The 11,782-nt window shown below is 46.7% G+C and overlaps 1 protein-coding gene across 1 annotated transcript in view; it reads right to left on the reverse strand.

Annotated features, from left to right (window-relative positions):
• Positions 1 to 9,465, reverse strand: part of dnttip2 (deoxynucleotidyltransferase, terminal, interacting protein 2) — a 29,046-nt gene extending 19,581 nt beyond the window's left edge. Inside the window, exon 1 of the mRNA XM_080195247.1 lies at positions 9,039 to 9,465. Coding sequence (XP_080051373.1) covers positions 9,039 to 9,188 — 150 coding nt within the window. The 5' untranslated portion in view covers positions 9,189 to 9,465. The remainder of the gene's footprint in view (positions 1 to 9,038) is intronic.
• Between the last annotated feature and the right edge of the window lie 2,317 nt (positions 9,466 to 11,782).

Consider the following 11,782-nt stretch of genomic DNA (forward strand, 5'->3'; position numbering starts at 1 on the left):
GTTATAGGGAAATTTATCTTTGGGGGGGGGGGCAGGGAGGTGGGGCGGGGCGGTGAGATAGATGGATGGATGGGAAGGACCCCTTCATATAGTAGGCAGGTCAAGAATCAGAAGACAGAGATTTGAAGTAAATCGGCAGATGGATGAGTGGGTAGTTGAAACTTTCATTCAGAGGGTGAGGGTCACAAATTCATTGCCTGAAAGCATGGTAGAGGCAGAAACACTACAGCATTGAAAAATACTTGAAATGCAATAATCTGTAAGATAAGAAACCAAGAGTTGCAATGTGAGATTAGTCAGGATGGCTCTTTATTGACTAGTGGATATGAAGTGTTTAACGGTCACCTTCAGTGTTGTAAATTGTCTAGGTTTCAAATGAACAGATGTCAGCTATCAGTGCTTTTTTATAGCTACTGAAAACTCTGAAGAGACAATGGATCAGTTTCTTCACTCATTAAAGAAGGACCCTCCCCTGTTCAATTAATAATCTTTGCTCTGTGCTTGGTGGGACTATTAAATTTGTGGAGTTTTGCACCTGTGGGTTGACAGTTGGGTATTCAGATACAGTAACAATTATTGTAGCATTAGGTGCTGAGTATAACCATCTCTGCTCCACCCAATACAAAACACCTGGAGTAGCGGGAAGGATTCTCTATGATCAGATCAGTGGGGGGTATTCAAGGAAGAGATAGTGAGGGTTGAGAGCAAGCTTTGCATATGGTGCAGGAGGCCATTTGGCCCATCAAGTCTGCACTGGCCACAAGCCCACCCAGGCCAGGGTGTTATGGGACTAATGCATGATCCCATCTATTTACCGTAGCTAGTTCTCCTGACACTAAAGGCAATTTAGCATGGCCAATCCACCTAACCTGCATATCTTTGGACTGTGGGAAGAGCACCCGGGAGAAACCAATGTAGACACGGGGAGAATGTGCAAACTCCACATAGACAATGACCCAAGCCAGAAACTGAACCCAGGTCCCTGGCACTGTGAGACAGCAGTGCTAACCACTGTGCCACCCATTGTTACCTTTTTAAAAAAAGGTGGAGTTAACAAATCCAGAGACCCCAGAATGTCCAAAGGCTTGAAGGATAGGATAAAGAAATGGAAGTTTATGACAAAAACCAAGGGCTCATTACTGCAGAAAACCCAGAGGAGAATAAAAGTGTAGAGGTGAAATTAAAAAAGGACATTAGGAGAGCAAAGAGAGGGCAGCACAGTAGTTAGCACTGCTGTCTCACAGTTTGACAGGGACCCAGGTTCAATTCCAGCCTTGGATCACTATCTGTGGAGTTTGCACATTCTCTCCATGTCTGAATAGGTTTCGGCTGGGTGCTCTGACTTTCTCCCACAGTCCGATAGATGCACTGATCAGGAGACTTGGCCATGGTAAATGCACTGGATTACAGGAATTGAGGGGGGATCTGGGCAAGATGCTTTTCAGAGAGTTGGTGCCGAATGGCCTCTTCCTGCACTTAGGGGTTCTATGATTCGATGACATGAAAAAACACAGGCAGATAAAATCAAGGAGAGCTCAAAGTTTTTTATAAATACGTATAGGTCAAAAGATAACTAAAGAAAGAGTAGATTAAGGCAGAAAACGAGTAGGTTTTTAAATGCAAATTTTGTGCATCTTTTTTCACAAAAGAGAGGGATGATATTGTAATCCAGCTGAAGGAACATGAGATAAATTAACAGTGTAAAACAGTGGGTAATAAGAAAGTAACAAATCTCCAGGACAAAATGCACTGTACACTGTTAAGGGAAGCAATAACTAGAAAGGCTTTGACCATAGGCTGGGCGAATGGGCCAGGAAATGGCAAATGGAATTTAATGTTGGCAAGTGCGAGGTGGTCCACTTTGGTAGGAATAATGGTAGGAAGGATTATTACTTACTTGGCGAAAAACTGCAGCAGGCGACGGTGCAGAGGGACCTCGGGGACCTTGTGCGTGAGTCGCAAAAACCCAGCTTGCAGGTGCAGCAGGTGGTCAGGAAGGCGAATGGGATGCTGGCCTTCATAGCGAGGGGAATTGAATATAAAAGTAGGGAGGTCTTGCTGCAGCTGTAAAGGGCATTGGTGAGGCTGCAGCTGGAGTACTGCGTGCAGTTTTGGGCGCCGTACCTACACAAGGATATTTTGGCCTTGGAGGGAGTGCAGAGGAGGTTTACTAGGCTGATGCTGGAGTTGAGGGGGTTGAGCTATGAGGAGAGGCTGGGTAAACTAGGCTTGTACTCGTTAGAGTTTAGAAGAATGAGGGGAGATCTCATTCAGACATATAAGATGATGAATGGGATGGATAGGATAGAGGTGGAGAGACTCTTCCCGCTCAGAAAGGACAGTAGGACTAGGGGGCACAGCCTCAAGATAAAGGGGGGGCGGTTTAGAACGGAGTTGAGGAAGAACTTCTTCACTCAAAGGGTGGTGAATCTCTGGAATTCTCTGCCCGTTGAAGTGGTGGAGGCTACCTCGCTAAATATTTTTAAGACGCGGGTTGATGGGTTTTTGATAAGAGAGGGGATTAAGGGTTATGGGGAGAGGGCGGGAATGTGGAACTGAGCCACGACAGATCAGCCATGATCTTATTGAATGGCGGGGCAGGCTCGAAGGGCTAGATGGCCTACTCCTGCTCCTATTTCTTATGTTCTTCATTTTCCAAACCTCTCTGGCTACAGGTGTGGAGCCAAAGGGTGTTTGAAGATGGGATAAAGAATGGTGATCATAGGCAGTTAGCATAAATTTTATAGTGGGAAAATACTTGTAAAAAGTTCTGAGGGACAGAGGATAAATCTCCATTTAGAAAGTCACAGATTAATCAACAACAGTCAGCATGGATTTGTTACGGAAATGTCAGTGTATAACTAACATGATTGGCCTTTTTGAGGGTAGGGGTAACAAGGAGGAATGATTAAGGTGGTGCATTTAATGTAGTCCATATGGAATTTAGCAAGACTTTTGATAAAGGCCCCATCTGCCAGAGCCCTCATCAAAGTATAAGCTCAAAGCAAAGCGGCAAGTTGGATTCAAAATTAGCTAAGATGGAAAGTTGGAGAGTGTCTTTGTGACTAGAAGACACTTTCCAGTGCAGGGCTCAGTACTCGGTCCTTTGCTTCTTGTGATATCTATAATTTGGACTTGAATGTAAGGGGTTTAATTAATAAGCTTAGAAATGATGTAGAAGCTGTCCTTGTGGTTGATAGCGAAGGAGAAAACTGTATACTACAGGAAGATATCAATGGGCTGGTCAGATTACATTGGAAAATGGAATTCATCTGGAGAACTGAGGGGTTGGGGAAAGTTAAGGTGACATTGAATAGTCATTGAACGGTTCGACACTGAGAAGGTCAGAGGAACAGAGAGACTTTGTAGTGCACACAGGTGTTCGGACAGATATACATTAGATGGTCAAGTTGGCACACAGGATACTTGCCTTCATTAGCTATGGCTGAGTAGAAAAGCTGGTAGTTTATGCTAGAACCATATGAAACACTGATTAGGTCACAGCTGGAGTGCAGCACGTCACTATTATAGGTAAGTTGTGGTTGCGTTACAGAGGTGATGTAGGGGGGCTAGAATAGGCTAATAAAATACATAACCATGGGTTTAAGAATACTAATACAATACTGATTTAGGAGTGAATGATCTTAGACTATGACAAGGGTTGTTGCTATAGAAGACAGCTCTGTATGACTAAAAAGTATTTCTCACACGCTGAAGCTTGGAGCAGCCGCCGCAAAGGCACAATGAGGAAAGGCAGAGTTTGATGGGATGAGGTAGGAGACAGTGCCTGCATTCCAGAGGATAATGGAATCACTGAATGTAGCTAGTTTATCAACAGTTGTCAGAAACAAGATGGTTACCAATGCCAGTTTGATGAATAGAACTACACAACTCTGAGCTGATAACACAGGTGCAAGGCAGATATAAGGGTTTCCTCAGGGTCGGACAAGTGTCATGTGGGTTTGAGTCGGTGAGAATCAGTCTCTCGTCTCACTGTCCAGCGTTCTGTGTCGCAGGGCAACAGAGAGGAGGTAACATCCGTAATTAATGGCAAATGAGATCCCATGAAGTCTGGATGTATATTGTTATTGGCTGGTGTTAATGACAGTGATGACTGTTGACTTATTTGTATTAATGTTTACTAGATTCATAGAGGCAACTGTATTTCAAAGTGAAATTGGGCTGCCTGCATCCTCTACCTGGAGTGCTGGCATCTTTATATCATTCTCCCATTTGAGCGTTTGGCTAATAAAATCACGTCTTTAAATCAGTACACAGAGTTTCATGAGTCTCTGTATTCAGCTTACATCTAGCAATACATAGCCTTCAGAGAAAGTCCCCGTCAACAAGAGGGCACAGGAGATAAATGAGAATGTTGCTGGGACTGGAGAGATTTAATTATTAAGAAAGATTGGATAGGCCAGGGTTGTTTTCTTAGCAACAGAGGATGACGAGGGGAAACCCAACTGAAATGCATAAAAGGTTGCGGGGTCTAGATAAAGTGAAAAGGAAGGTCAGATTCCCCTTTGTTGTGGAATCATAGATTTAGGCAAAGAGGTTGGAGGGTTAAAGTGTTTTCAGGGGAAACCTTTCTTTCACCCAGACGGTGGTGGGATTCTGGAGCTCACTGTTTGAAAGGATGGTAGATGCAGAAAGCCTTATAACATTTAAAAAGTAGCAGGGTACATGCTTGGTATGTGAAGAACCAAGAGCTGGAACATATCTGAGCGGTGACTTCCAACCAGAATGAACACAATGGACCAAATGGCCTCCTTCCGTGCTGTACATTTCTATGATTTGAGACTTTTCTATTGTCTCCCATTCTAATATAAACTGAATTGTCTCTGTCCATTCACACCTCCATTTAGCTGCCACTTTGGATCCAAGTCCATTATTTCTATCTGTTTTTTGTCCTCTCAGAACCTTCTTCCCTGTATCATGCATTTTCAATTCTCCCCTTGCTTCCTCCACTAACTTACATGAACATTCTGCCACTACCACACTTGAATGAGTCCACAGGTTCCCTAAATGTACTTGCCAAAGTGCATATTAAGGCACTTCCGTAGGAGCAGAAAATTCAACTGCTCAATCTGCCCCGCTTTCCAGCCAGCATGCAAGTTAGGGGAAGGGGATGCTAATCTTGGCAAGCCAAATTGCTGCAGTCATGATACCACCATCACCTGACCATACCTTTTCCCTCTTTCCTACACCTCCCAAATCTTTTCCTATTTGGTAGTGCCTCAGCTTGGCTCCAGTCCTTTCACCATTTTTTGGGCAGCATGGTCACACAATCGTTAGCGCTGTTGCCTCACATCGCCAGGGGCCTGGGTTCAATTCCGACCTCAGGTGACCGTGCAGAATTTGCATATTCTCCCCATGTCTGCGTGGGTTTCCTCTGGGTGCTCTGATTTCCTTCCACAGCATGAAGATGTGTGGGTTAGTTTGATTGGCCATAGTAAATTGCCCCTTAGTGTCAGGGGGTTGAACAGGGTGGATAGGTGGGATTATGGGGATAGGGTCTGGCTGGGATTGTGATCCATGCAGACTCGATGGGCCAAAGTGGCCTTCCTCTGCACGATAGGGCTTTAATGAAATGGAATGTCCTACATTTCTCTCCCTAATGCAATATCCTCCTCCCTTTTCTCCCCCAGCTTCTGCAGCGCTGTGTATCCATGATGATTTAGATCTGTACCCATCCCACCCTCTCAATTTACTGCCCCCCTATCAATTTATTGCCCCTCCCTTAGAGACTTGGGTTCCTCTTCTCCCTTCAGTGTTTAGCTTAACTTCATTTATTAATGTCACAAGTAGGCTTACATTAAAACTGCAATGACATTACTGTGAAAATCCCCTAGTTGCCACACTGTGGTGCCTATTTGGGTACACTGAGGAAGAATTTAGCATGTCCAATGCTAACCAGCACATTTTTCGGACTGTGGGGGGAAACCAGAACATCCAGAAGAAAGCCATGCAGACACGGGGAGAACATACAGACTCCACACAGGCAATGACCCAAGCCAGGAATCGAACCCCGGTTCCTGGCACTGAGAGGCAGCAGTGCTAACCACTGAACCCCCATGTCACCCAGAGACTGGGGTGGGGCCTCTCCCCTCTCCCTCAGAGCCTGGGGGCTCCTCAAGCCTCAAAGAACAATGAAAATTGCAGCACAGAAACAGGCCCTTCCACCCTCCAAGCCCACACTGACCATGCTGCCTGACTGAATTAAAATCCCCCTAGTTTTCCAGGGACCACATCCCTCCATTCCCATCCTATTCATGTATTTGTCAAGATGCCCTTAAAAGTCACCATCATATCTACTTCCACTACCTCCCCCGGCAATGAGTTCCAGGCACTCATAAGAACATAAGAAATAGGAGCAGGAGTAGGCCATCTAGCCCTTCGAGCCTGCCCCGCCATTCAATAAGATCATGGCTGATCTGTCGTGGCTCAGTTCCACTTTCCCGCCCTCTCCCCATAACCCTTAATCCCCTCTCTTATCAAGAACCCATCAACCCGCTTCTTAAAAATATTTAGCGAGGCAGCCTCCACCACTTCAACTCATCACCCTCTGTGTAAAATAACTTGGTTTGTACGTCCCCTTTAAACCTTGCCTCTCACATCTCAAACCTATGCCCCCGAGTAATTGACTCTTTCACTCTGGGAAAAACCCCGACCGATGAAGGCAAGCACGCCATATGCCTTCTTGACTACCTTCTCCATCTGTGTGTTGCCATTTTCAGTGACCTATATACCTGTGCACCCAAATTCCTCTACCTATCAATACTCTTATGGGTTTTACCATTTTCTGTGTATTTCCTATCTGTATTAGGCCTTCCAAGATGCATTATCTCATATTTGTCTGGATTAAACTCTATCTGCCATCTCTCCGCCCAAGTCTCCAACTGATCTATATCCTGTGGTGGTCGTCATCGCTGTTTGCAAATCCACCAACCATTGTGTCATCTACAAAATTATTAATCAATCCAGTTACATTTTCCTCCAAATCATTTATATATATTACAAACAGCAAAGGTCCCAGCACTGATCCGTGAGGAATGCCACTTGTCACAGCCCCCCATTCAGAAATGCACCCTTCCACCACTACCCTCTGTCTTCTACGACTGAGACAGTTCTGTATCCATCTTGCCAGCTCACTCTGATCCCTTGTGACCTCATCTTCTGCACCAATCTGCCACGAGGAACCTTGTGAAAGGCCTTACTGAAGTCCATGTAGGCAATATCCACTGCCCTACCCTCACTGATCATCTTCGTCATTTCCTCAACAAACTCAAAATATACAGTAAATGGCAGAACCCTTAAGAGTATTGATAGGCAAAGGGATTTGGGTGTACAGGTACATAGGTCACTGAAAGTGGCAAAGCAGGTGAAGAAGGTAGTCAAGAAGACATACGGCACATTTGCCTTCATCGGCCAGGGTACTGAGTTTAAAAATTGGCAAGTCATGTTGCACCTTTATAGAATCTTAGTTAGGCTGCACTTGGAATATAGTGTTCAATTCTGGTCACCACACTATCAAAAGGATGTGGAGGTTTTAGAGAGGGTACAGAAAAGATTTACCAGGATGTTGCCTGGTATGGAGGGCATTAGCCATGAGAAGAGATTGGAGAAACTTGGTTTGTTCTCATTGGAGCGATGGAGGTGGAGAGAGACCTGATAGAAGTCTACAAGAAATTGAAAGGCATAGACAGGGTGGATAGTCAGAAGCTTTTCTCAGGGTGGAAGAGTCAATTACTTGGGGGCATAGGTTTAAGGTGTGAGGGGCAAGGTTTAGATGAGATGTATGAGGCAGATTTTTTTATTTTTACGCAGAGTGGTAGGGGCCTGGAACTCATTGCCGGGGTTGGGGGGGGGGGGTAGTGGAAGCGATACAGTAGTGACTTTTGAGGGACATCTTGACATGAACGAGATGGGAAGGATAGAGGTTTTAATTAAGTCAGGCAACATGGTCAGGGCAGGCTTGGAGGGTCGAAGAGCCTGTTCCTGTGCTATAATTTCTTGGTTCTCCCCTTTACAAAACAATGTTGCCTCTCGCTCATACGTCCACTTATTTCCAAGTCGAAGAATCCTCTCCAATAATGTCCCTACTACTGACATAAGGCTCACCGGCCTGTAATTACCTGGATTATTCTTGCCATCCTTCTTAAACAAAAGAACAACACTGGCTATTCTCCAAACCCCGTAGCCAGTGAGGATACAAAGATTTCTCAGAGCCTGGGGCGGGTCCTCTCCCCTCCCTCAGGAGCCGGGGGAGGAAAGGGTGTCTCTCCCCTCCCTCAGGACCCAGGAGATTGGGGGGAGGGGGGGGGGCTCTCCCCTCCCTCAGGACCCAGGAGATTGGGGGGAGGGGGGGGGGGGCTCTCCCCTCCCTCAGGACCCAGGAGATTGGGGGGAGGGGGGGGGGGCTCTCCCCTCCCTCAGGACCCAGGAGATTGGGGGGAGGGGGGGGGGGGCTCTCCCCTCCCTCAGGACCCAGGAGATTGGGGGGAGGGGGGGGGGGCTCTCCCCTCCCTCAGGACCCAGGAGATTGGGGGGAGGGGGGGGGGGCTCTCCCCTCCCTCAGGACCCAGGAGATTGGGGGGAGGGGGGGTGGGCTCTCCCCTCCCTCAGGACCCAGGAGATTGGGGGGAGGGGGGGGGGCTCTCCCCTCCCTCAGGACCCAGGAGATTGGGGGGAGGGGGGGGGCTCTCCCCTCCCTCAGGACCCAGGAGATTGGGGGGAGGGGGGGGGGCTCTCCCCTCCCTCAGGACCCAGGAGATTGGGGGGAGGGGGGGGGGCTCTCCCCTCCCTCAGGACCCAGGAGATTGGGGGGAGGGGGGGGGCTCTCCCCTCCCTCAGGACCCAGGAGAGGGGAGGGGGGCTCTCTCCTCCGAGCATGTGGGCCCCTCAGCCGGTCCACGTGTCCCCGGACGAGATGAAGTTTTAAACTCCCAGCGCCCCCGCCTCTCGCCCTCGGCACAGGTACCGCGAGTGAGTGAGTGACCGACCGACCGACTGACCCACTCCCCAGCTTTCCCTACCTTGCCGGCCTGAGCCCGCCTCCCGCTCCGGGTCTGCACCATCCTGCCGGCGCCGAGACCACCGCCACTTCCGCTGGGTGTTGCACCGAGTCTTTCCGCGCCATACTTCCGCCCGGTGCTACCGCGAAACGGGCACCAACGCCTCAGCATCCCGACCGCTTGGTCCCGGCTCCAAACGATCCGCACTGGTTAGCATTCAGCTCAGGAGGATGGCTGGTAGTCTCTTACACACACATACATATAAATATTGATGTCAGTCCTCAGTAGCATTAGGCTATTTCAAACCTTTCTGTTTCATATATATCTTTACAGTGGGGCAGAGTGCAGTTCCCTGGTTTAAGCAGTGACTTTAGCTCCATCCTCTATGTCTCCGGATTGATGGATGGGCTCTGAGCTAAAACACTGCCTCCTCTCTCCCTGACTGCGGATTGGACTGACGCAGTCTTTTTTTTGCGTTTGAGATTCATAACAATTTGCTTTTTTTTAAAATGGTGCAAAAAAAAGTGACACTAATAAGTAATCAGGTACCTTAATAATGTAACCAATAGATCAGGAGAGAGAGAATCAACTGGAAGGTCAGGTTGATGATTAAACCCACTGCTCAACGACAAAAAACATTCATTGCGTGCGGTTAAGATGTATAATTAAGAGACAAACACAAGTTTTGATAACTTAGAGCTGCACACATTTATTTTGCAGACATCGTGCACAGAATTTTCCAAGCAGCTATTGGGTGGCAGCGCATGAAGCATAAAAGATAGGGCCAAATGGCCTCCTGCCATTCATTGTCCAACTCAATAGCCTAATCCTGCTTTCTCCCCACAACCTTTGATCCCATTCATGTTATGTGTAGCCACCTCTTGAATACATTCAATGTTTTGGCATAAACTACTTCCTGTGGTAATGAATTCCACAGGCAAATTAAAAAGATTCAAAGGTCAAACCATGATCAAAAGGGCAGATTTCAAAGCAGCTTTGTTTTTTTTAAGTGAGAAAATTGAGAGAGGAGCAGGTTTAAGAATATCATAAACAAACAGAGGCAGCTTGAAGAATTCACTAGGAATTTGGGGCAAACGGATGACAGAAGACATAAAAGACCAGATTGAAGGTTTTATCCATTTCAGGAGGTATAAGCCAAAATGAGGTTCTGACACTGACCTGGTTGACTTCACAAAAGATTAATCATTTAAAATTCAGTGCAACACACAAATCAGGCTTGGAAATGTTTGGGTCGATATTTACTCAAATGTGGTAAAAGGAAGGCCATTTATGCTATAATAAATTAAAGATTTATAAAAGCTAACAGTATCAACTTGTAACATAAGTTCAGCTGGAATGTCAACATACGTCATAAGAGTGAGACTTGGCTATGATACGTTACAGCTGCTAACAATATTTCCAAAAGTCTTCTTGAAAATCAGTTCCTTATCAATAATGGTTGACAAATACGCTCTCATATATCAGAAAGGACAACAGGACTATGGGGCACAGCCTCAAGTGGTGGGGGGGGGGGAGCAGTTTAGAACGGAGTTGAGGAGGAACTTCTTCACTCAAAGGGTGCTGAATCTCTGGAATTCTCTGCCCATTGAAGTGGTTGAGGCTGCCTCACTAAATATATTTAAGACACAGGGAGATAGGTTGTTGGTAGGCAAGGGAATTAAGGGTTATGGGGAGAAAGCGGCAAAGTGGAACTGAGCCACTTCAGATCAGCCATGATCTTACTGAATGGCAGGGCAGGCTCAAAGGGCTAGATGGCCTACTCCTGCTCCTACTTCTTACGTTCTTATACTGCACTGCTTTAGTATAAATCCACTAGTTATATTCCCCAAATAAGTGAAAAAAATTGAGCTCCGCTTGCATTCATACTTCACATTAAAAGTTTCAATTTCAGAAAGTAATTTTGTTAAATGCAGCTCCTGTTCTGTAGATAAATACAATAGTCAATCTATATTCTGCACGGGAGGTGGGAGAAAAAGAGAGAGAGAGAGATTGCCATCCATATCCTAACCAGGAATCAGTACCTTCAGGTAAGAAAGCAGGGGCAAAATGACCAGGAAAAAAGAGAAAAATTACTGATGAGAACTCATCTTAGCTCATTAATCTGGAATTTTAAGAAACTATATTCTCCCAGGGTCTTTCAAGTCAAACCGAGTAGACAAACTCAAATTAAATTAGGACAAAGTAAAAGGGGCAGATCCCCAAAAGGAAGGGGGACAGCCCGAACAAAAACAAAGAAGTACAAAGGAAACTTAAGACACATCAAATCAAAATGTGATTGTCAGGGTCTATAACGCACCCCATCCCTTGCGGTGCCCAGTGGGCATGGAAGGTGTCAGCTGCGCCCATGGACACTGCATGCTCACTCTCCAGAGACACCTGGCTGCGAACATAGCCACGGTAGAAGGGCAGATAGTCGGGATGGACGGCCCCCCTGCAATCACCCACTGCCTGGACCTATTGATGGCACGTTTCACCAGGCCCAGGAACAGGTTCACGAAGAGGTCGGCATCCTTCCCCTCCCCTCTCCGCACCAGGTGTCCGTAGATCAGAAGCGTGGGACTGAAGTGCAAACAAAACATCAATAAAAGGTGTTTGAGAAAATCAAAAAGGGTGTGCAACCTCTTATATGAAACATAGATGTGGTCCACGGACTCCACGAGGCCGCAGAAAAGGGCAGTCTCGGGAGCCCGTGAACTGGAAAAACCTATGGTTGTACAGCGCTGCTGCATGCAGCAGCCTCCACC

This window comes from Carcharhinus amblyrhynchos, chromosome 9, assembly GCF_965287045.1.
Source record: "Carcharhinus amblyrhynchos chromosome 9, sCarAmb.v2.hapA, whole genome shotgun sequence".
Lineage (NCBI taxonomy): Eukaryota > Metazoa > Chordata > Chondrichthyes > Carcharhiniformes > Carcharhinidae > Carcharhinus > Carcharhinus amblyrhynchos.